The sequence below is a fragment of the Prenolepis imparis genome, unplaced genomic scaffold, assembly GCF_030444845.1.
Source record: "Prenolepis imparis isolate NDT839.2.m4 unplaced genomic scaffold, iyPreImpa1.0 SCAF_3, whole genome shotgun sequence".
In the NCBI taxonomy this organism is placed as follows: Eukaryota; Metazoa; Arthropoda; class Insecta; order Hymenoptera; family Formicidae; genus Prenolepis; species Prenolepis imparis.
This window is the reverse complement of record NW_028141161.1, coordinates 13,225,913-13,252,114: the sequence shown is the minus strand read 5'-3', so window position 1 is coordinate 13,252,114 and position 26,202 is coordinate 13,225,913. Positions and strand designations below refer to the sequence as shown.

The window sequence follows — 26,202 nt, the reverse complement described above, 5'->3', positions numbered from 1 at the left end:
GCGTTTAGCAAATAAAAAAATAAATAAATAAAGTACATAATATATAATAAATAAATAAATAAGTACATAAATGAATAAATATGAAGTAAAAATATTACAAATACACATAATTTATACACAAATATATTTACCGCTGCTGCCGCCTGTTGTTGCTGAAGAGTTGCAAGATGCTGCTTAGCAAGAAGATCCGCTTGATTAATCGTTGGATATGCGGCGGCGGCAGCACCATCATACGGTGGTGGTGGTAGCATCATTGGCACTAGAGGTGGCTGCAAGTTCATAGCCGCCAAAGCGGGTACATTTAATGAGAATGGTAATCCCATCATTCCCATCATCAATCCCGGATATTGTTGTAGATGTTGCTGCAATTGCGACGCCGCCATTGCGTTCAAAGCAGCCTGCATTTCGGACATTTGTTGAGCAAATGTGAGCTGCTGCTGCTGCTGTTGTTGTTGTGATTGTTGCTGCTGCTGCTGCTGCTGTGACTGTTGTGGAATATGATGCGAATTGGTAGGCAATACAGTCGGCGTCGCCGATTCTGTACTTGAAACAGGAGTGTTGCTCAATGCCGGAGTCGTTGTTGGAGTGGTAGATGTGGCTTCTGGTGTTTGGCTGATACGTTCTTTGCTTTCAGTGTTTTCTTCCTTTTCTTTTTCACGCGATTCCTTATCGGAGCTGAGATCTTGTGGTTGTCCAGCAGCAGGCGTAGAACTTCTTGGCGCAGTAGTAGTTGACGAGGACGTCGCGACGGTCACCACTACGCTTTTCTTCTCGTATTCACACTTAAACTGCTGCGCATACTTTTCTAGGAACTCGCGCGGTACGAGATCACGATGGACCTCTTCACAATGAGCTTTCAGAACCCAAACACTACTAAACTCTTTGTTACAGTGCTGGCAAGTGCTGCGCGTAAGTTCGGGTATCACGTCATCATCGATGTGAGTCTCCTCGGCTTCTTCCTCTTTCTCTTGCGCGGCTTGAGCAGCGAGAGCTTGCTTCTGCTGTTCTTGCTTTTGTTGTTCTTGCTGCGCTTGAAGAGCGGCGGCCGCTTCCTCCTCCTTGCGCTGCCGTCTTTGGTGATTCTCGTTAAATTGCATGACGAGATCGAAGCCGAAGCTCTCCAGGAGATGTTTGTACATTTGCGAGGTCTTATGTCGCGGTTGGGAGAGAATGTCCTGCGACGAATGTTGCGTGGCTTGCTGCATGTGCTGTTGCGGTCCTGGTGTCGTAGATGCAGGAGGTGGTGTTTTCGCCGGAGTGGTCAATTGCTGCGATGCAGCCAATTGTTGAAACAATGCCAACGGATTACTAAAAATGCAATATAGCTGCTGATGCGTCGCCAATTGTTCCTGATTGACGAACAGAGCATTGCAACGCGAACAGCAAAGCATCCCGCTTGCATTACTTGTGTTACTATTGACGGGTGAACTGGTCGGGCTTGTCGGCGGTGGTTGCTCGATCAGTGGCCGAGCGAGATCTAACTGACCACTGGCTGCAAGATCCTGTAGTTTGCTGGAACGCGTTTGATGAAGAACACTCCTCATGTGAATATCCAGGGTGCTACCCTGACTATACGCGACTTTGCAGATGTTGCACTTATACGGTTTCTTGTCTTGATCTTGTTGGGAGTCGGGCGACTCGGTCGGGCTAGCCGGAGGTACCGAGAGCAACGTATTGTTATTACCTTGCTCCTGCATCGCTCGCTTCAGCTTGTGCAAGTGACTCACACTGTTGTAATGCACGAGAAGTATGTTCTTCTGCGTGAAGCTCTCCTTGCAAACGTCACACTTGTACGGTCGATTAGGGTCCAGATACTTTTCCATTGGATAAGACATCTTTTCACCTTTGCGATGCAACAAAGTCTTGTTGTGACCGGTGAGATAGCTCTGACGCGTAAAGGCCACCTTGCATCGGTGACACTTGAATTTTCGACTAGGATCGTGATAAGAATCTTCGGCAATTGTTTGGCTATTTAAGTAATCCTCTAATAGACGTTGCTCCTTCTGCAACGGGGACGAATCACTAGCATCACTTTCCTCTTCGTCACCTTTACCCGTGTCATCTTCTGCAATCTGCTCGCTAATCAAGCTGCTTTGTCTCCTCAACGTTTCTTCCGTGATCGCTTGAAGCAACGGATGTGCGTGGAGTAAGCTCTGCTTGTACTGAGCTAACTCGTCTTCATGGAAATCGTGAGCAGATTCCAAATGTCTTTGAAGCGCTTGAACCGAACGAAAAGATCGGCTGCAGATCGTGCATTTGGTTGCGTCTCTGATCGCGTGGTACTGGGAGTGTTGTTGAACCTTCTCTAAAGTCTTGAAAGCGAGACTGCACTGTCCGCAACGATACTTGTAAACATGTTTCTCGCTAACTGCTAAAGTAGGCGTCGTAGCTGGATGAGCTTCTCTGTGATGTTGCTGAAGATCTTCGAGGGTACGGTAAATTCGACCACACACAGTACACCTGGTGAGCTCCTCGATGTCATCGTTGCCACTCCGTTCGCTCATATCTTCTTCCTGATGGGGTTTCGTCGTTGTCGTGGGCGACGTCGGCATCGTTGCAACCGTGACAGCTGGTGTTGAAGTATTCCTCGGATTATTGTTCAGCCAATGACTTTGATCCACTAATAATAATAGCCTTTGCAGGCCATCGGAATTAACGGAATGAATTTGCATCACGTGCTTCTCGAGCGCGGGACGTTCCTTGAAATTATCTTGGCACAACGGGCATAGTAAATCCGGCGTCTCTTCCTTCACTGCTTCAGTTTTCTCTTCCGAATCATGAACGTGAGCCACTTGCAAATGTTGTCGTAATTCTTCCCGCGACGTCGGCTGATACGTACAGTATAGGCACGTAATTTCCTCTTGGTCATTCTCCGGCTCCACTTCCGGTTCTGGGTCATTATCCGGTTCTTGTTTCACTTCACTACCGCACTCACTACCTTCATCTCGTCGTTCTGAAATCAAACAAAAAGAAATCATTTTTTAAAATTCTTTTCGAATGCAACAACGAATTCATTAATGAGAACCTTCATAGCCTTCTACTTTTGTATTTTTTCTTAGAAATCATTAATTCAATTATCAGTGATTCAAGTTTTTAAAAATCCATTTAGAAATGAATAAATTGTAATTTAATCGTTCGACTTAAAGCATACATAATTATAAAAGATAAAAAATATAGAATTTAGTGTGTGTAGATATATAAAATTTTTAAAGAATCTTAACAGATTTTCCTCTAATTGTAAGTAAAATTGTATAAATTAAATTATTATTCACAATTTGTCTTTAAATTGACATTGAACATTTATTGATCGGTATTTCTGACTTTACGATCAAAATATCCTGATGCGAAATTAAAATAAAATAGAAGTTTCAATATCAAATATGTAAGAAAAAAAGAAAATTTACGATCCATTTAATATAATATTTACGAATGTTTGAGTGCGTTTAGAAATTATTAAACTTGTTTTCTGTAATCGATATTTATTCATCATAGTAAAGTACTTTAAATCGATAATTCCTCGAGCATAGTAAATTAATTAAAAACGCATATAAGTATATAATTATATGTGCGAAATGTGACAAGAGAGCACTTGAAGCTATTTATAACATTTCCATCTATCGTAGAAAATTTCACGATTTTCTTTTGACAATTGTCGTGTATATTATTATCACTATTGAAATTATTTATGTTTCAGTTTTGCTGAGAGATTCGTTACAATAAATCGGATTTTTCATCCGGGGTTGGCGCAATATTAAACTTCGGCATTAAGTATTCGGACGCGCGCAGAGACAACCATCTATTTGGCAGTGATTCATTCCCCAAGACATTAGCTGGAATTAAACGCCACAAGAGAAAGTAAATTATAGATACTACCGGCTAAACTATGGCACAACGCGCAATGTAAAAGGTTCGCATTTAGTGTCACGTATGCATCGGCTGCGTATCAGGGCGGATATTCTCTCTCTAGAGCGATTCTATTAAACTGATTAGACTTCTTCGAGAACCGCGAGCTCGCGGCCCATCTGAGTTGACTCTGGTCCGCAAAGGAATTATCCCGGTGCAATTATATATTCCGCCAATGATTTCGGTGTGCGAGCGGAAGGATTTACGCAAGCGAAACGCGCACATACGCACGTCGTCGTCGTGGAGAGAAAGTTTTCAGACAACGCGTCGAAAAAGAGGAAGGACGAGGAACCAACGGCCAGGACTTCTGCACGCGTCGCAGATGCTCTTTCGCGCCGTTTTTACAACAATAATATGTCAAATTACAGATTCGAACTGATGTGTGTCGATCTGGTGGTTTTTTTACGAAAGAGGAGAAAAAAAGAAAAAAAAGAAAGGAACGAAGTGGCAATCAAAAAAAAAGGAGGCGAAAGGAGGACAAGACCGTCTGCATTGTGTGGCATTGTCCGAAAACTCACTTGCACGTTGGGACCGTCAGTTGCGATGTCTTGCAACGCGCGCGGAACAACGTATATGTGTGCTCGCTGTTTCATTTCTCCTCGTATATTTATATAAATACAGTCCCTGCCGATATATATATAATAACATGTAGCATTGTGCGCGTCGGTAGTGACGGCACACGCCATGGCCATATGCCATGCAAAATTACTGTCATTTTTGGTTAATTGTGAAATAATAAAATAATGAGACCAGTAAATTCATTAAGAGCATAGCTGCAGGTTTTCCTTGCTCGCGCAAACTAATGTCTCTACACAAAAGAAATTATATCCAACACGAATTCTACCCTGTTTTGTGTATGTAGCTTTTATATAATGTATGCTGACTTTTTTTAAATACTACTATCAAGTATATCTAGCATAAAAAATTTACAACCGTATGATCCATCAATTAATTATAGAGAGTTAAAATCATAAGAGAAATAAAAAATAAAAATGAAGAATACAACTTATTCATTTAATCATAATATATTTCTATACTTAAAAAAAATAAAATTAATTAAACATTGTATTTTTATGTAATTTTTTAAATATATTTAGTACTTTACCATTACTAATTGATTGCTCCTCGTAATTCTATTGATAAGTCTCAAGATTATATAAAACGTGAAGTATTCTTTTCTGTAAATGTTAAGAATAAGTTGTTTTTAAAACATAAAAAAAATTATTGCTCTGGACAATGATATAATTAATTAAATATATGTAAATTAAATGTAAAAGATATTAATATTTTATGACGGAAATATATAATATTTATCACATCTATGATATTTGTTATTAGATTTATTGTAACTCACCATTGTTGGTGCTTGTTGCGTTGGGTGTCGTCGGCGTGGTCGGGCTCGGTTGTTGCGTAGGCGGTACATCGGGATCGCTCACTACTTGAAACACATCGCTAATATCCGTGTGCGGATTCTCGTTTCCTTGGATGTTGCTTCTCCTGTGAAGCTGATGTAGCTGCTCCATTTGAAAGTGTCGCATAGATTTCACGTGTTGTAGGAGCGGCAATCGGTGCCTGGCACTGAATCCGCACAAAGCGCAGTGATACAATTTCCCAGGAGTTTGGATGTTGCCGCTCGCCTCGATAAGATGACGGAGCAAAAGCGCTGCGGCTTCATGCCTGGGCGAGGCGGCGTGCAGGGCCAATTTATGGGCGCTGTTAGTGTAGTAATCGCACGCGTGGCAACGCAATTGCGCGGCGCTCGTGGGTGACGCCAAATACTTGAGCTTCCATTCGTTACGTGGACCACCTTCCTTCACGTGGTTCACGTGCTGCAGCCGTTGCAGATGCTTGTCAGTCTTGCAATGCAGTTGGAAATTCGCTTTCAGATTGGTTTTATAGGAACAAAGCTTGCAAACAAAGTTTGCGTTTAACACTGCCAGTATCTCGCCCTCGCGGATCCTCGTTCTGTCGACAGCCAGATGATGGCCAAGAGACTCGAGCGAGTCCGTCGCGAAGTTGTTGCAGACACAGCAGTGATAAATATGGGAGGGATCCTGATCCGCAGGTTCCGGTGGCGGCTCCATGCTTTCCGGCGAAAGCCCAACATCGCCGCCAAGATTAGTCATGGCAGCCATGTTCGCCATGATTTCAGGTGGGAGCTGCTGCGGCAGTGGACCGCCGGTCATCATTTGTATCAGGAGCGCTTGATTGTAAGCCATATCAGCCAATGCCGCCTCCGCGTGTTGCGGTTTGTCCAGACCGCCCAAGTGAAGCAATTGTTCGAGCTGTTGTTGATGCTGATGCGCCTGCTGATGATGGTGCTGCGCTTGCTGATGGTGAGTCAACACGGACAATGTCTGCATATGCTTGATATTTTGATGCAGAACGAGCGAGTTATGCGTGTGTTTCTCGCTCGTCATGTGTATTCTCAGATTCCGCGCGACATTTGTCTCATAGTTGCACACGTCGCAGCGAAACGAATGCTTCGGTTTACTCTGATTACTACTACTCTGGGCGGCCAGGTGTGGATTGTGGTTCTGCTGATGGTGAGGACTCCGTGTCGGCATTGGCGCTTCCTGAGACGAGGAAGGGTTACTGGTACTGGAGCCACCCCCGCTGCCTTGCTGCAGTTCCTGCATGTTGTTCAGATGCTTATCGCTCTGCATGTGTATACTGAGATTGCCCTTCGTCGTGGTAGAATAATTGCATACTTCGCATCTGTATGGCTTGTAGCCGCAGGTATAGGTTTCGCCACGCGCTAACCTGGGATGCGGCTGACCTGCGATGCAATAGATGCAGGATGTCTCGTTTTCGGGATGCTTCTCCTTCATGTGTATTTCAAGAGTCTCTTGATACTTGTAATGCCAGTTACATTTAGGACATTTTAGGGTCTTGCAAGAATTTCGACTGTGGATGCCAGCGAGCGGTCCACCGGCACCGGCGAGTCGACTGGTAGCTAATATCAATTCACATCTACCGCACTCTACTCCGCTCGGCCTGCCTTGCATATGATCCGAACACACACCTATCGTAGTACCGCCGCTATAACTCGGTGGGTTCTGTGGATGAGTGAGCGCGTACGAAGATGGGGATCCTTTAGCTGACGAAGTCGGCGGTGGTGGTGAACTGTAATGTATGACATCGGGAGCCTTGGCCCATGATACGGCGCTAACCTGCGCGCCGGTCCACTGATGCTGTTGATGATTGTATGTGAGAGGATGATTCGAGTGTGATGTCGGCGTTGTCGGAGTGCTCGGCGAGGGTCGCTGTTGCGTCTGTTGCGATTGCTGCTGTTGAGGACTGCTAGGTACGCCAGGTGTGCTCGCCGGTGTGTTCGTTGTCGTCGGCGTTGTCTCGCGTTCGTTAGACTCGTTACGCTGCTGCTCATTGCGTTGTTGACTTTGCGTTTGCGCGGGCAACGTCTGAGCGCAAGCCAAATTCGTGACAGGCTCCAGGAAACTAACAAGCGGCTGCTTTCCTCGACCAACGGCCTGAATAATGGCCGACGCCGTTGATTGTGAGAGTATCTGTCGTTCGTCTTCCATTAAAGTAAGTTGATGCTCGCCCTGAGCGTGCGCGACAAAACTTTTCGCGTATCCAAAACTGAGCTTGCATATGAAACACATTAGGATAGGTTTGATGGGCACTGATGCAGGAGATGGTGGTGCTGTGAACTTTGGAGGGGGCTGCTGTTTACCCTCTGCGCTCCTATAGCTGATCACCCGATAACTGTGCATCACGGGAAGATCGGGATTGTGCTGTTGGGCCGTCGAGCGTTGTTGCTGTTGTTGTTGCTGCTGCTGGTAGACCTGGTGCGCGTACAGCCGCGATACATAGTACGCGTTCGCGATTTGTGGGAAAACTAAGGAGTGAGGAACCGATACACCGCGCCCGTCCACGATACAACCGTCGGGTAGAGAGTCGTCTTCGCTGAGCTCGCTCTCGCCTTCGAAGATGTAGGCCGATCCATCCGGATTGTAGACAATCTTGCCGTCGAATTTCTCTACATCGCCGGCCGTCGGACTCGAACTCGGACTAGAGCCTTGCTGTTGCTGCTGACTCTGCGACTGCATAGTCATAGTAGTGGTTGTAGTGGTGGTGGTGGTATCCGCGATAGGTGTAGGTGTCGGTATCGCGTCGCGGGTGCAGGGTTCCGTGCCCGAAGGTGGACTGGCCGTGCGGGGGTGATGGGGCTGATGTAACGCAGCCCCAGCCGCCGGGGGGGACCCACCCCCTCGGCCCCCCTCCTCCTCCGGGCTCATCTCCTGCTTCTGCTGCGCGTACGTGGAATTTTGGAAAGGCCCGCCGTGTTGCTGCTGTCGCTGTTGCTGCTGCTGATGATGATGGACCGCCACCAGCTGCTGAAGTAACTGATGCTCGATCGCGCTCGGCGTGTGCTGCTGTAGATGCGACGGAGGAATATTGTGGTGCTGAAGGTGGTACGGGGGATGAGGCTCACTGGAGGGCATCACCCCAGACGTGAGGCGGGCGCCAGCCTCACATCACCTACGGTGCCTGCGCCTGCGTTCTCCGGACTTCCTCTTCTTCTTCTTCCGCGCGGACTCGCCCGCTTTCTCGCCGACTGCCTCTCCGTCTTATTCTTCCTTTCGCCACCGAGAGAGGGTTCACTAGCTACCCCGACGTAAGCCCAGGTCGTACCTGCAAACAAATAAAGATCAACCATTAAAAGACTGCGTGTTTTACGTTAATGATTTATATATATATGAAAAGGTTTTATGTATAAAAACAAAATAAATATATATATATTTATTTTATTTTTATTATTATACAGTATACAGTTTTAAAGAAATAGAAATCTCGTATATAAACCTTAAAAATATCGAGTTATATCCGTTGGATGAGATTAGTTAGCTCGTTCGTGAGAGAATGATGTTGTAATCGGAATATTTAGGAATCGTCTAGTCGGTTAATCCGGTCAAACAGAGTCGGCATTTTCGAGGACAGCCAAAAGATAGCGAAATACGCAGAACTGCAGTGCAAGCTGCGTGTGCAGAGGATCGGTCCGAAGAAGACGGCGGACGTAAGATACACAAAGCCGCGGAGAACCGCCACGGCGAACACAACGGTTCGTTGTATTCGGATTACCTGAGTGAGCCCAGCTGTGTTTGCGATCGATTCGACCGAGAGCTTATCTATCGATGGAATATCAATGTTTCCGCTCAGGCAATGTGAGAACGAAAGACGAAATGAGCGAAGGAAACTCAATGGTGAATTCGTCGTCGATGAATGCTCGCCTGTTATATGTGCAGATTGAAGATCCTTCGTCTCTTTTATATAAATATGTCTTTCTCTCCCCTTTGTCAACACAGATATATTTTCGTCATATACTGTACTATGAAACAGAGCATTGTTCGCGTTTACAAATAACAGTAACATTTTATTCCGAATTGACTCCTCTCCATATGTGCTCGATTCTTCGTAGAGTTTATTTTTAACTTTTTCGCAGTCAAAAACTTGTCGCAATTTTTACATAAATTACTTTTCTGCGTTTTACTCTGTCATTATAAAAAGAAAGAATCGGATATCAAATTTATTAAAAATCGTAGGAGTAAAAATTTCAAATCATTATATACGACTTACACATTTTTACTGAAATGAATTAAAAAATCGAAAACAAATTATAAAGATGATTCAACATAAAGCTAATACTCTTACTTCGTTGAGACCGTCTGATTTCAAGTTAGACAAATTGCAAATGCACTCATATCACAATTCTACATAAGGGAAGAGTGCTGCGCGAAAAAGATTACACGCATTTTGCGAGTCTCCTAAAACAAGATACGTTGGTCGCTTTGATTATCGCGGGAGGGAAAGAAAGGAGGGCCGGGGGATATCACGCTCACGGGAGCATAATCCATGTTTCCAACTGAAACGTGCGCGATGATGCGAATTCCTGCCGGGAGCGAGAGAGAAGTGGGCGGAGAAGGAGGGGTACAGAGGCGCACAGGACTCTAATAATCTAATCCCAATTACGCGGGATCGCGGTCTCGAATCAACGTCGTGAGGCAGAGCAAGGAGGAGAAGGTAGGGAAAGAGGGTAGAAGAGGGCTCCGGCCGCAAGCATTCACGGAATCTAACGGATTAAAGATGAGTCTCGAGTGGGTGTATTCGGACCCCTTATATGCACCAGGTTCGCGTGCATGCGTGTGTTACGGGGGTGTGGAACGGCGTGACGATCCGCAACGAGTATCTCTCGTATCTCTCGCGGAAGAGAAGAGAGCTCGGAGAGAGAACGATCCCTCTCCCTCTCGATCTCATCCTTCTCCTCTCACCCGCGGGCGGAATCGCCGGACATTATGGTACATACGTAGAGCACCACATGTATACAGGTTCCCTCTCCCCTTTCTCATCCGTGTAACTTCCCCTCTTTTTCCTCCTCTTCCTTTTCCTCCTCCTCCACCATCCCTCATCTCGTCCCGCGCCATCGCCACAGTTATAATTCCGCGCGGTGCAAACTCCATAATCTAGTCACCGTATCCCCCGGCATCGTTCCTTCTCGAACGATACCGCTTTCATAATGCGTGAGGTACCTACGCCGGACCGCGATCGTTCCCTCGGATTATCGTCGATCGATACCGCTAATCCTAGGCGAATCCTTCGTGCTCAATCACGTGCCGCGCGCCAAGATGATGCTTCGCGATTCGATAAAACGGGGTGTCTGGTCGACGGCGCTCATTAAGACGAAATCGTACGCTTTGCGGAATATAATTGCTTTGCGGAATATACCGGAACGATTCTAAATAAGAGAGAGCGAAATGCATCTTTAGCAAATATGTAGCGAGAAGTTCTATCCGAGCTTCATCGTAATTCTTGATAACGACGACGATACGCGATACCCCAGCTAATATTCTGATGTGAATTATAGTATCGAGGTACTCGCATTGCTAAATTAACGAAGCATAATTTGAGCCTTTTTTCAATAATTTAGTGCTAGTTTGTGAAAGCATAATATTCACTGGTCTCATCGTAACTGTTATATTTTTAACATTTTTACTTATAAGTTTAATGAATCCAGTTTCTTTATGATTATAGATGCGAAAAATTGTTGCGTTTGCATCATCAGGAAGCAAACGATAGATTTCCTGAAATTTCCTGAATCAAATCTTAAAAATAAAAATGTTGGTATTTAATACGATAATGTGATGCTTTCACAGTTTGATGTCATATGTATAAATGATAGCGATACGTTATCACAGCCAGCGTGCACGAAGGGTACGAGGAGAAGAAAACGAGGATAATAACGTCGCGATGAAGGGTAACGAAAAACATCTGCCAATCTGACATCACCTGCCTCGACTCGCCTATTTCTAGTCAATTTATCACGCGTTTTGGTAACGATGAAACGAGGAAGGACGGCAGGATCGACTCTAGCGGCGTCGACACGTCGACGTTAAAGGCGCGTATGGCGTCGGACGGCTTTGTTTTCGTAGGGCCTGGCCCTAATTAAACGATACCATCTTAATTGTCTCCCGACCATTCTAACGCGGCGATTCATGGCCGCGATCGTTCCGAGGATAGAGCGTCGAGTTTCGAGGATAGACCGACTGTTTTCTTATATTGTGCATCGTCATAATTCCCGCTCGTGCGTTTGTAAGCCAAAAATCTGCGAAATCTCGTTTAAATAAATTATTTGAGATGATCTTATCTTTTCAAGAACAACGACACGTATACATGCGTGCATCAGTTTATCTTATTTTCAAAATTGCACATGTTTATCATAATTAAATAAATTGACAAATGTTCTCTGAAATTTATTTAAATATTTTTGTGTTCAATATGAATTATTACAAATTCAATAAAATAGAAATGAATTGTCCTTTGCTTCCCTTTTATTTAAAATTATATTCTGTCTCATTAATATGCAAATTAGCAAATCAAATATATATAAAATTTTTATTTCCCTCAATGCGTTAAATCGTGACAATATCGATCATCAAATATTTGACAAATCTTTGAAGATAGAAGATATATACATATATATAAAGTGGATAAATATTTTACCAAGCAAGCGGAAGTAAGGCGTGCTAAGAACGAACGCCGATGGTTTTACAAGCGTAACACACGCAGCGGACTATACCACGAAGTCCGACATAATTATAACTTTGGAGAAAGTCGAGGACGATCACAGGTGGCTGATGAGTGTTCAATAGTGGAAAAGGGAAGCGCATGACATAACGCTGCGGGATGAAAGACGATGGAGGGCACGCGGTGGGACCAGGAGAGAGGGAGGACGATTCGGCAGAGGGAAGAGGCTCCCGATGATGGGAGTTAAACGTTCGGCGAAGGAGCGACCGCGGAGTCGACGCACCGAGCCCTTTTGTTTGTCGCGGCGTTTCGCTCGAAGGTCCCTTTGTATCCTACCGAACCCCGTAAGGGAGGCATCCGCGGTCCACCCCCCCCCCCCGATCGCGGGGCCCACATGGCGAACCAGCCGGGGCCGCGTTCGCGTTTTATTCGGCACGAAATACGCAAGATGCGCGCAATTATGGTCTCTCAATTATCTCGTACGTGTCTCGTTATTTATTGAATATCGGTGTTTATTTCTCAGGCGAGCTTGCGTGTCGCGGTGAGAGAGAAACGGGTGTCCTCCGGGTGGAGAACACAGAGAGTAGGACGGCGGTTCCTTTCTGCGAGTTTCGACACTTCGCTGAACGCGAGGATTGTATATTGTTCGGTTTAACATCAAAACCGGAAGTCGGCGAAATTCGGCGTTGTGCAAATCGCACCGCAGAGACTTTTGCGTGCTCTAAAAAAATAAAACGGTGCATACAGAATAAACGATTCAATTGTATTTCTCTGCATTATTAATCGTTATAATAAATATATTCAGACAAAGAAATATATCACATTTTTCGAAGTGGAGAACATTTTATACTGTCGTTTTTTTTAAGATAAATTCAATGATTTGTTATATGCATCTACTCTAAAACATCTTAATGTTACACAAATAAGTTAAAGTGTGTTCATGTTAATAGTAATGAAAAGAGAATATCTGAGATTTTTAAATATTTTTTTAGATACGAAATCTTAATTTTTTTTTCTTTTTTAAAGAAATGGTTATTGACACCGTTATACGGTGCATTAGACTGTATAAATCGTCAAGTGCAACGCACTAGCGGTTTCGCGGTACAATTAATCGGGGTCGTATTTCTCTCATTATTGTTATTACATGACTGCACACGGGCTTTCTACTTAATATATGCGAGCTGAGAGCTTGATAAGAATTATTCACGGATGACGACCACGTTTAGCCGATGCATACGAAGCTACGCGGAAACTCGCGGCGCGAGTTACAATCGTTTCGCGTCTTGTATGTAAATGCCGGTATGAAATAATTATAGTTGCACCCTGGTACCGGTGCAGTGTCTTCGATCGCGCGCCATCATCATCATCGAGCAGGAAGAGAGGCAAGAGAGGAGGACCTCTCCGATTTATGATCATCGCGCTCGAAAGTGTCTCATCGTTCGTCGCGCTATTATCTCGCATTTATGTAAACTATCGCGTATTGTATCATTGTAACGACGTTGGACGAATGACGAAAAGGAAAAAAAACCCGTAATAAAAGGTAATAGGTTTATTTGCCGATCGCTCTCTTGTATTTCGTAATAGAAATATTGACCGTTCGCCGCGATAATGAGCAGTGTCCTGGGGTTTATAATACGAGTGCGCGTAAATCTCGTTACAATCGCGAAACGAGTTATATAGTAACACGCGATCAATAATTATCTCCATTTCCAGCGGAGATATACTGACTAATGCGTTTGAAATTATAGAAAATGATTATACCTAGGTGGGTGCCTGTGTTAATGCTGAGAACTTTGCGCTCTTCGAAATTCACGATATTCAGCGAACAATTTTTCTCATCGTCGAATACGGAGAGAAATCCGAGGTGACTCTTTTCAAGTCGAATGACTCGCAATTCTGCGCGGAAGAGAATTTTTCTCATCTTATCTCGACATTTTCATACCTTGCGCTCGCTCTGCTGCACTCTGTTGGGGAGCCAAGACGTCTTCGCGGTATCTGAGCGTCAATATAATCGATATTATTTCGATTGCCCGAAGGAATCAGCTCCGTTATAGAATATTCGCTCGCAATCGGAAGATGAGAGAGAGAGAGAAGAGAGTAAGCCACGAAGGTAGAAGGTTACGAAGAAAGGGGAGAGAGGGGTCAGCAAAAGAACCGATGGAAGAGAGCGGTGCGGGCCCTCTCCCTCTCGAAGACAACGGCAATAAGTGAAGGGCAGAGCGCACGAAGGCGCAGGCAACCGAGCGAGCGCGCGCGTAATTTACGTGCAACATGGATCCGAGCGGCGTTTAATCCGACGTTGGAGCCGACGATTATGAAGTTAGGGTTGGGTTAGGTGCTGAGCGCGAGGAGGGCCTCTTTGTGATATCAATTAAGTATGATTTCTCCCCTCGCCCTCACCCCTTCTTCTCGCGGGAGCGCGCAGTCTTGTTTTCCTCGCGGGCCTCACCACCTCCGCCGCCGACTTCCCCTATCTCATTCCTCTCACTCTCTCCTCCGGGCCTTCCCGTCCCCTCGCAGGGGGGAGGTAACCCAGGGTTTAACCCATTCCCTTATAATTTCCTCCCAATGCACCGTGAGAAACTCGCCCGTAACACGCACGCGCACGCACGTACACCGAGAGAGAACCCCCTCTTTGTTCCCGCTCGTTCATTGGCGGTCACCGATTATTAGATTTCATCGAATTTTCGTCGTCCGTGCGCAGGCATCCGGTCCAGACACCAATCCGCCAATTAACCCCGTTAGCGTGGGGGAGCCGCAATTAAGCCAGCCGTGAGAGAAGTTCGATCCACGGCTAAGCCGGATCCATCATAATTCGGATATTTTTTCGCGCAACGAGAGACCAATGTGCTACCAATTTCGCTGTTGATCATTCTTATTAATTAAACTATGTATTACAAGATCGTACAGTCTCTCTGTCGAGCTTTTCTTTCTTCGTATAATATTTATCGTTTCCAAAATAATAAAAGAACATTGATCAATAATTATGCGTCATCTGTTTTCACGTTAATTTAGAATCTCTATCTTTCATCACCTAGAAATGTGCTAGTTACAGTTTGTAATCTCTAAATTAATTTTCTTTATATAGAAATGATATATGTTTCTAAAGATCTTTAGATATAATTTTTAATTAGACGTTAAATCTTTCTATTATTTATAGTATCCAGTTGACTCTCTTGAAACGCGATCATGTTATTAGGGTATGAAAAATATTTCCAAGTTGAAAATAATCGAAGTAAAAAAGTTTGAAGAAAACTTGGATGGCAAGCAAAACACTCGTCTCGTATGCAGGAAGCAGATTGCGGGGATGCAGCGCGCGAGATGATGCGAAACCTGCAACCGACTCGTTTGTTAACGTCGAGACGAGTTCCATAACGATCTCATTTAACTTCCCGACGACACTTGACCCACGTACATCAGAGAAACGTACATCAGAGAAACGTCCACGCAGTGTAGTTGCGTGCGCTTTGGTAGCTCGAATAAGAGCCGAGGACAGAGCCCATCAGAGGAAACCAGCGAAGAAGAGACGCAGAATATATAGTACCGACAGTAATGTATAGTGTGTGTATATATATATATACACATATAATTGTTTACCTCAAGACAACATTCCCCGCAAACAGACTCGATGCAATCGACTTCATGTCCACGATATAATGCAATTTTTTTCTAAACGTCAGGCCGGAACGTTGTCGTGTAACGAAACCGTTTCTAGTTCCAAGACGATTATCGGGTATATTTCTCGACCGCGACTTCCCGATTCGAGACTTCGACGATCCCGATACTTGGATCGACGGACACACTCGCGTCTTAAGATCAGGAAGAGGAACGCGGCCCCGAGGCTTCGCACGAGCATTGTAGGAAGTGCTTTTTGCCCTGATGTCGAGCCTGAGTCGTCGACGGTCGACGTGGGGTGGCTAATGACAAAATCAATGCGACATAATTAGACATGGCGGCTACCTACCTACCCAGCTACCTAGCGATCTATCACGACTCGCGGATACGTTTGTGTGCGAGCACTTATACACGTTCATGGGCCACCGTTGCGCTGGGGAGAAATTATTGTAAAAACATCCCTTAATGTGATCGATACGGCTTCGTCGTTAGTTCGTGCCTGTCCGTCTCACCCCGAACAGTAATACTTGGACTCTCTCTTTTTTTCCCTTCTCTCTCTCTCCTCTCTTTCTTCCTCTCTCTTTAAACAAAGTCTAAAAAATAGACATTATAGATTTTAATTAATTTGATAAAAAAAAATAAAAAAATAAGTTATTAAATAAAAAAGTTATTTTAACCGCGGCGAAATCGCTGAATTAATTATTCATATCGGGCGCATTATTATTCGTTGCATGATTTCGTCGAATATTGTACAGGACTTTGATATAAACTTGTTCGGATTTCCCGTTTCTCACAGTTGGTCGAATTTTTTATTAACTCTCCCGCATGGCAGGGCACTCGGAGAACGAGCGGGTGGCCTTCCCCGATTAGATTCCGGGCCGGTTCTAGGTGCTGCGCTAATGATCTCCGTTAGCAGATGCCTCGCACCAAGGGAACGGAACGCAGCATTGATTTATGATCGCCCAAGATTCCGGCGAATTCGCGGCGCATACCATCGCGGCGCAAAACGCGATGTTTCACGATCTAGCGAATTTATCTGTTTAAGTGTACACACATAAAACACAATCATAGATACAATTTCGAATAAAAAAACATTAATTAGTTTGCTCTTGCATACTATAATCAAGCAAGACTTGTAATATTATCGCATATCATCGCATAGATTTATATTTCGAGAATAAAGAGATTGCTTTTATAATTATTTATTAATTCAATAGATAATAATCGCGTAACGTTATATTTTAAACAACCAAGGAAAACGAATTATAATTTATTGTCCGCCAGATTTTCCACAGAAAATTAAAATTAATCGATCTAACGAGCTTCTTTTTTTCTTCGAGAGTACGCGCGTTATTACAGTGAGATTAAATTGTACCGCAACAATATTATGTCAAAAGAAAATAAAATTTCACAGAGAAGTGTATAAAATAAAGAGGCTACCAACCAGTTGCGCGCTTTAGAATTAACATTATGACGTAGCAAAATTACTTCGCGCTCTCATTCGACGCGAACAAAGCCACGAAGTCCGTCACTTGCACAATGCGACTTCTTGTGCTTGATATAAAACTGTGTATAAAACCGAGCTGCGTTTCAACGTGACACGATGCGACGCGCCGATGGCATGGCATGGCATGGCATGGCATGGCGTGACACGTGGCTTCGATTCGTAGGAGATAGATGGAGAGAAGGCGCTTTTATATGCACATAAGCTCGAGTGTAGCGTACGCGGGGCTAATTATACCTCAGGACAAAGGGTTCACCCGCCGATGACGCACAAGTAAGCTCGGAAACATTGATGAGCGTCTATACACAGCGGCGATGGCGACGACGACGACGACGACGACGACGACAACGTAACCGGAACTGGTAATCGTGCACCACCAAGGTGTGTTTACAATTTATTTTGTTGTTTGTTCCGCTGGCAAGCGTGAGGTCAACGAGCGTCGATAAAACTCGAATCGGGCAAGGAGTAATATATAAAGTTGCCGAAGAAAGAAGTCTAAACCCCCTGACGGGGCGAGATGTTTCGCGTTCAGTTAACGCGTGTCGTTCTCTCTCTCTAGTCGAGAATTGTCAGCGGAAGGCTGGAAATGCGAGGGGCCTCTCGTCGCGCGTACTCGTGCGTGTCGACAAATTGATTTAAACGATCCCGCACACCCACCCACCAATTGCACGACAACACGGCACCGCGTTCCGACAAAAGCGTCTATCATGGATACTATCCGCATCGTTTTTACAGAGACAGGGATTAAATATTGACCGAAAGAAAGAGAGAGAGAGAGAGAGAGAGAGAGAGAGAGAGAGAGAGAGAGAGAGAGAGAGAGAGAGAGAGAGAGAGAGAGAGAGAGAGAGAGAGAGAGAGAGAGAGAGAGAGAGAGAGAGAGAGAGAGAGAGAGAGAGAGAGAGAGAGAGAGAGAGAGAGAGAGAGAGAGAGAGAGAGAGAGAGAGAGAGAGAGAGAGAGAGAGAGAGAGAGAGAGAGAGAGAGAGAGAGAGAGAGAGAGAGAGAGAGAGAGAGAGAGAGAGAGAGGTGTAGACTTTAAAATTGTACGCAATTATCAAGAGCAATAAACTCTTGCCCATGCACACAAAATGAAAGAGACAAGTGCGCTTTTGTTTATCTCGACGTTCCGCAGTTGTACCAGCAAGAGAAACACGTGCGTTATGTCGAATAAAAAATTCGCATAAATCTACGTTGTACAGCGAGCTGTAAATCCGAGTGGTGGATCGGCAGTATTCAACGGCGGGTCGTTAGATTCTCAGTGGCGATCTCATTAAGCGGCCGCAAGAACAAACAATATATGCGGCTTAATAGCGACTCGCGCGTTCTCGCGTTTTAGTGTCCCCCTGACCCCTTCTTCCTTCGCGTCCCCACGTCGTCACCACGCCTGATACACATCTCACCCTCCCGATCGTCGATATACCCTTTACAGCGAACGCACGCGCATGAAGAAGGTAATCCGGACACCCCCCGTGCGATTATTTTATGGATACCATCCGGAAGACGAGAGGGGAATGAAAGGACGACGACTTGTGTAAAAAAAAGGTAAGGAACGGAGCTCGCGCTTCAACGTAGACCGAAGGCGAAACTGGCCAACTGCATTCAGCGGTTGATACTTCGCGAAAGTGTGATATCGTCGCGGAAAGAAAATATTTCATCGCCGCGAATAAAAAAAAACTTAGCTTTGCGACGACGGTTGTTATTACTTCCTGTTTTTTCGAGATACGTAGCACAGAGAGGTCACTTATGAAATTAATCCTTCCTCAGTTGGAATACATATATACATTCTGTAGAAAAGAAATTGCTTTGCATGTCATAAACGACATGTTGTACAAATCGATCTAATTACTTGTTACATTAGACCTGAATAAAAAAGTATCTATATATGTATAATATTTTCACTATAATAGGCATCATACGAAATTATTTAATCTTTTTAGTAGCGACGTGATGAAAAGTTTCTTGCAATATCCAGTAGAAAATTATGAAGTTCGCACTAAAGTTTCTTACAAAACATAAAATGATATAAAACAATCACTATCAAAAATTAATTAAGATAGATAAATAAATTTGAAGATATCCAGTACCGAGTTTCAATGACGAGAAACGAATTTCTCGATATCGATTATTTCTAAGGCCGTAATTTTCACAGCGAATCAATTAACATAAAAAGCATCGAAAGAGTAGCAGCATCCGTGGGATCTTTAGGCTCAAGAATATCTCGCGCATAGTGTTTCTCCTGCGGTAATTATAAAAGACAACGGGGAAAGGGCAAAGAAGTGGCTTGTGCGACTCTGGGTTTTCTGTCGAGACTTAATCGTCCTACTTAAACGCAATTAATCGAACGGCCATATGTCAGGGCTAATCGACCTCGGTTGCATGTCGAGCTAAGCGAACAGTTAGATTTCACCTTTCGATGATCGTTACATCCCCAATTATGTGCGATGTACACATTATATTATAAACCATGAAGATTTTTGTGTTGTCTCTTTTTGACGATTTCTTTACATTGTATCATTAAATGCAACTAGCATTTCACTAAGGCTTAAAACAACTCATAATAGATTTAAAAGTAAACAGATCAAAGTTTGGCGCAAAAGTCTTCAATCGCATTTTGTAGAAAAAATTGCAAATAATAATGCTTTAACTTTGAGTTTATATAGTAGGAGTGAATCTAATTTTACAGAATTTAATCCTTCACATAATATATAATAAAAAATATTTCAGGCTAAAATATCTTAAGAGTACAAATAATTTTTAAGAATGTAATCTTCTACAGAAAATAATAGCGATTATTAAAAATTGCTTTAATTTTTAATAACGCGTATACGTCTTTAGAAACACAGAAGCAGAATCAAATAATAGCGATAAACTAGACATAAAATTTATATATTTCTTATTCTAAATTTACTTACTGTTAACTTATTTTCTAAATAAAAGGAACCGACTGATAATAATTCAATTATTCTATTGTATCTTGACATTGAAATATTATTCAACCCATCGGGCTTTTCATTCACGTTTTAAAATCAATAAGGGAGCATCGTGATTGTAGAATGTGTCTTTCCATAATATTGTTAAAATGAGATGCGATTGAAAAACGCTATGCGCTCTGCTAGATCTCCTGGAAAAAAAAAATCTCACCGCTGCTCGGCGAGGAATTATCAAATTCCTATGCGCGAACGAGATCATTAAAGAGGCTGTCGAGATGAACGGACAAGAAAACCGTACGTGTCGAGTCGTTGCGTTCGTTTCCATCGATCGGAACGTGTTCGTTATTCGACGGGAAACGTCGCGTCGTCTTCGCGGCGAGTACAAATGGCGAAAGAAGAGCGAAGGGAGGAGAAGGTGTAAGACGGGGAAAGAAGATCGCCGTTAACGAGCCGTCAATCTGGGGCCGCAGAAGTGTCGATGACACCTGTTATAGAAGACGATCGGCAGATGCTGCGCGACGCGTCGCGCACCGTCTCTCAAGCGAGGAAATCATTATTATGGTCCATCGTGCGCGATTCAAAGTGAAAATATAATATCCGATCGGTTTTTGCGCTAAAAAGGAGGCAAGATGCGTCCACGACATAGAAAGTGAATGTTTAACAGATATTTGTATTCGTTCGGAATTATGCGATTAGAAAACATCTGAATTATTATAAGTAGAAGGGAAATGTAAGAGAAAAAAAAGTTTCAAATTTCATCGTCTCTTATTATATCGATAAAATATATGTATTTAACGCGACTTCTCTTTATGATTTACCAGAATATTTCGTCCGAATTCTGTTTTAACAGTGTTCAATAAACCTATTACAATTTCATAGAAGAACAGATTTCTTTCGCACGTTTCGGAGATATTAATATGGCCGGCCTATGCTTGATCACATCATACGAATTAGAGACCTTTTGTACATCTGCGATGGGCCAATGGCGACTACGCCGTCATCGTACGTCCATTAAATGTCGCGTGTGCGTCTCTTTATTGTCATGCTCGCGAATGAGATATGCGGGCATATTGTCTGCTGGAATTATTACTAATTGCCGGTCGTCCTTCGAGCGATTGCGAGCGCTCTTGCTCGAGAATCAGTCGTCGAAATCACGTTCCATTGGACAAAAAAAAATAAATAATTCATTTAGAAAAAGGGAGTTAATAAAAGAAGGAAAAGAAAAAAAACGCACGCACTCTAATCATAATTCAAATTGAAGCTGAATGATGAGAATTATATGGTACTGAAAATGTTAAAGAAAAAACTATATAGTGAGAGAGAGAGAAAAACATACATATTATATATATTGCAATATAATATTAGACGTTTAGTATGTTCTCGAAACGAATTGAAGGGTTTCTTCAGAAATATGCTATGCCACGCGAGGGGAAATACCATGAACGCTTAATTTATTTATCAAAAAGTTTCATTATAGTTATAAGCAGAAATTCTCTCCTTTGATATATAGATGTTAAGGAGAGAATAAAGACTGCAGACTACTAAGTATTATTAATAATTCATGGAATTTCTCGGTTATACTCGCCAATAATATCGTTTCGTGTAGCATGGTATATATTCTTCTATCAAGCTATATCTATAACATTCTTTAGAAAGAATACACGTTAAATACACTTTTCAGCGTCTGATGCGCTTAAAATATAAATAATACAGGTTCAAGGCAAAAGTCTGCAAAATCATTTTTAGATCTAAATTTATTTTCAAACTAAAATTAAAGAAATTTAATTTTATATGCACAAAGTCGCATATAGTGAATGACATTGCATAGCGTTTGCGTGTCGCGTAACAAGCATTTTAACAAATTCATTTCTCTCCATGATGATGATTATTGTTCCCCCCCCGTCGTATATCGTTCCAATTGGCACGTGAAGTAAACATTCGTACGATAACGCCTGTCGCGCTGCACGGTATCCCGAGCCTGGCATTTCAAAGATGTATGACAATATGCCGCGATTGTTACGAGCAACGGCGAGGAGGAAGAGGGCCGAATTAGGGAACTGTCCCCTACGAGGATTATCCGCCGACACGCGATCGGGGCTCTCAGAATACATGGGTCGCGCGACGCGACGTTTATCTACGCCGCATCGATACCTAATCACTATACTTGCATGGATATGTCACAGCTATTTCTCCGCCAAACTACCAACTTGCCTTCTGTTCTTATTGTTAGACGTGTGTCCGGCATTTTTTTTCGCGCAGCCAATTTATTATAAATTACGAGATCGATGATATATAAATAAGAACAGGCAACAAAAGATATAAAATTATTAAATTTTATTATGTGTATGTCTGTTTTGTACATTAAAAAAAAATTGTTTTGATAGAGAAAAGCTTCATGCGCGAAGAGAAAATCCATTCGCGAAGTGATTTACTCCGTTCGCTTTACAATAATCGCTAGATTGCTCAGCAGATTTCAGAAGAGCGATTTTTTGTGTAAATCAAATAAGAGGAAATAAGAAAAATAAATTTTGAAATAAGAAATAAATTTTAAAATAAGAAAGAGATATGAAATTTTTTAAGAAATTAAATTTTTATCAGATTGTTCCTTGGGACCGAGTCGCACATTCGTAACAAAGTGTGAAAGGTATAGTTTTGCAGACAAGATAAAAGGTGTCGAGAGAGAAACTGCTATCGCGTCTTTCTTTCGACTACGGTTACCTGAATCGCTGCTGGACACCCGTTATGCTGTACTCTAACAGAATGATGTACTCGCACGGTTCACCGATACGAGCCGGATAAGGCGGATATTCAATTATTCATATACCATTAGTCGACGCACGTATACCGGGTGTATGCGACACGAAGGGATTCGCGCGCGCAACGCGCAACTTATTTCGTAAGTACTGGTGTAATTTCCTCGACCAACAACGTGTCATTATTGGGGAGTCGCGGGGGAAACCAGGCGGCCGGGAAAGGACGGTGTAGGACGGGATAAAAAAGGAAATAGACATATAGAACAGAGGGAAAGAGGAGAGAAAGTGGGAAGGACGACGGGGGGAAAAGCCGAAGGAAGAGGGGAGGGCAGAAAAGAGTGTAATGTGACTGCCGATAAAGTATCGATAGCGGCCTCTCTGCGGCGTCGATGATCCGCGCCTCGTACAATGAGTCACGCGGTGAATGATTGATTGGATGACTTGTGAGTCAGTACACGGGTGCGCGTCAAGGAATCTTTACGTCATTCTGGACGATCATGCTGATTTTAATCGCCGACGTAGGTCTCGCAGGACTCGCAGGCGAGATGAGTATGCGCGCGCGAGAGAATAAATTTCGATTTAATAGTTCACTGTTGCGCGAAAAAAAATATATACGGCTTTATAATAGATAATTGTACCGTGGAAAATAATTACGCCGGAATCTATAGCAAGATAATTATATTTCTGAAATTATATAAAAATATCTATTGCAATTTATAGCAAATAAAAAAAATGCGAAAGGCTGAAATAATATTAGAATAAATTTAAATAAAATCACATAAAAATTCAACTCATTTCTTAAACTTAACTGAATTTCTCTATACCTCAATAAACATCTTATTATTCAACGCGTATTTTATATTCAATGAAGCACATTATAAAGCCTAAACAGCACTATGTAAATATTAAATTGAAGAAAATCCTCGCGACTTTGTAGGCTTTGAAGCAGCGAGTCGATTTGTGATATGATGTTTCGATCTCAGCGCGAAGAAGCTCCGACATAATGCACACCGCCCACGTAACACGTTCTATTCTACGATTCTTGAAGGGGTGAATGGAGCCAAGATAATCCTATTTCGAAGGGACGTGAAGAATGTCCTTGTTTCCTGTGTTCTCCTCGTAGGGTTATGCGTTCTCCTAGTCGCGGAGTGTTCTTATCGGAAAGTAGGATCACATAGTTAGGGTCGCCCACGTTCACCGAAGGAAACTTCCTGCTTGGAACGCACTATATTTGTTGTGAACCCATTAATTTATTCGTGCGATTAATCGTATTCTATCGTGATAAAATCACCCTCTTCGACATTTTGAACGTAACAAGAATGGATAACAATACTCTCGCTATTGTTTTATATTCTATACTATATGCATGCTTAATAAGTGCCGTCGCTGTTATTTATGTAAAAAAATTAATATTTTATTTTTATAATTTTAAATATATGTCATAATTCATATATTTATCTTGTAACCGTGTTTTAATAAAATTTGTAACATTTTTAAAGAAAAAATATCTACATGAGAACTTTCTCAAGCTTCGAAAGCATTGAGAAATGACTTTGTACGATGGATTGTACTAAGAGAATCATGGTGTCTCTATAGAGAAAAAATTCAATATTAAGTTTGGATAAAGATTATGCGCATTCACACGAGTAAATAGCAAGATAACAGTTTGAAATCGTAAGTAAAGCTGCGTGTTTCTATTCAATTTTACGCGCACGCCTCTGTTTGATCGCTTTGCAAACAAATTAGCAATATAGCGGCGTCTGCAACTTTGTCATTACCGTTGCATCTCCAAGCTGCTCTTAGTCTTTCCGCGTTTTCTGAGAGTCGTGCATATTGTTAGCGGCTAATTTGCCTGACGTGACATACGAGCGACCCGTCTCACGCTTTGACACGCGTGTTATTTACCCACTATGTCGGAAGCGCAGCGTCGCCACTGAAAGATATGATTGCAATAATGAATGCAACCGCACTCTCGCCATATTGTGCGTCAACAAAGGAACGCGCGTGTAAACCACGCGGACACTCCTGCCGCATAATCGATCGTTTTGTTTCCATAAAGAGTCTACGTATAGGGATCTAGCGATCAAACGATTTGAGAATCCTGCACGTTTTATCGACATTTATTATTCATCACAATTATATAATTGTCTTCGTACTTCAAAGTTAGCAAAGAGTTTAGTTAGGAGAGCAAATTTAAAAATATATTGTAATAAAAAATAAAAAAATATATTTTTGTGGAATTAAATTTTATGAGGTACAGTGTATTTAATTTGCTACATTTTGAAGTAAATTTTATTTTGTAAGATTTCATTCCAATGATATTTCTTCGAATTGTTCTTTTTTTGTATAAAATAGCAGAGAGAGCAAAAAATAGAATTTAATTATTTTAATTATATTTTAAAATTTAATTATTAAAATTTTAACTAATTATATTGTACTTATTCTATAAATTTGTTCCTTTTATACATCCTATTTCCAGAAATCAACCTTTTACATACGTTTGACAAAATGTTTACTTAAAAATTTTCTGTACTATGATTTTCTCAAATATGTATTCCAAATGTGCCACATATGTTGCCCGTCCCGCGTCACAGTATCTCTCTCTGCATCTTTAAATATATTTTTTTTCAATTTAAATATTTTTCTTTTGCTAGAAAATTGCTCGCATATAAATATAGGATAAAATATATATTTTTAAATTTAATTATTTTAGAAAGAGTCACACAGTGAATGAATTAGTAAGAGATCTGTTTAGAGAATGGTACGTTTCAAATTTGTTTCTGCACTGTCTTCTTTATTTTTTCCTTTGTAATTATTTACAAAGAAGTTTGTGCAAATTTTTCGAAAAATTGGTGCAATATTTATTCACTTTACTGAATGATTCAAGTGTAATGACAGCGATATTGACATCTTAGCCAAAATTAGTTACGGTCAATATTGAAAAAAAAAAATATAGCAATTTCAGTTTGATCGATTATCATGCGATTATGGGCATGGAAATCAATAGGTAGCCATAATAATTCGCAATGTCCGTTGCAAATTCGTCACGGCGAATTCCACGACAGCGTATTTTTTTTTTTTTTGCCATTTGATCGATCGTGTTCTACTTGGACAAGCAGGCTCCACTGGAGCTCGTCTGTGCTAGCCACCGCCAGACTGGCTCTCAGGACGCTTCACTCGCGGGCACGTGTCCGCTCGATTACATCGACAGATAGATGGACAGATAGACAAGGCCTGAGAAAAGTCCGAAGTGTGAATGTCCCATGGCCGGTTAAACCGACGCGGGCGCAGAACTTCTCTGCGCGTAGCACGGCAGTCGTCGCGTTGATTTGTATTCGCCTCGTGAAAGGAAGGTCGCGTGTACTAATCGCTCAAATTCATGTGCCGCCGCGTTTATATACATACATATAGTAAGAAGTCATTCGTTTTCTTCGCGTCGATCTATCGACGATT

General features: G+C 42.4%; 2 protein-coding genes across 11 annotated transcripts in view; one reads left to right on the top strand and one right to left on the bottom strand.

Moving 5' to 3' along the window:
- The window catches only part of LOC145934056 (uncharacterized), a 137,428-nt gene extending 132,584 nt beyond the window's left edge, over positions 1-4,844 (top strand). The window contains exon 11 of the transcript XR_014424982.1: positions 3,695-4,844. The gene's annotated coding sequence lies outside the window, so the exon portion shown is untranslated. The remainder of the gene's footprint in view (positions 1-3,694) is intronic.
- Positions 1-26,202, bottom strand: part of Zfh2 (Zn finger homeodomain 2) — a 386,236-nt gene that overhangs the window by 87,769 nt on the left and 272,265 nt on the right. For all 10 annotated transcript variants that reach the window (XM_083034260.1, XM_083034259.1, XM_083034256.1 and 7 more), the window contains 2 exons: positions 5,258-8,562; positions 132-2,953 (listed from right to left, as the gene is read on the bottom strand). In XM_083034260.1, coding sequence (XP_082890386.1) covers positions 132-2,953; positions 5,258-8,372 — 5,937 coding nt within the window. In that variant the 5' untranslated portion in view covers positions 8,373-8,562. The remainder of the gene's footprint in view (positions 1-131; positions 2,954-5,257; positions 8,563-26,202) is intronic.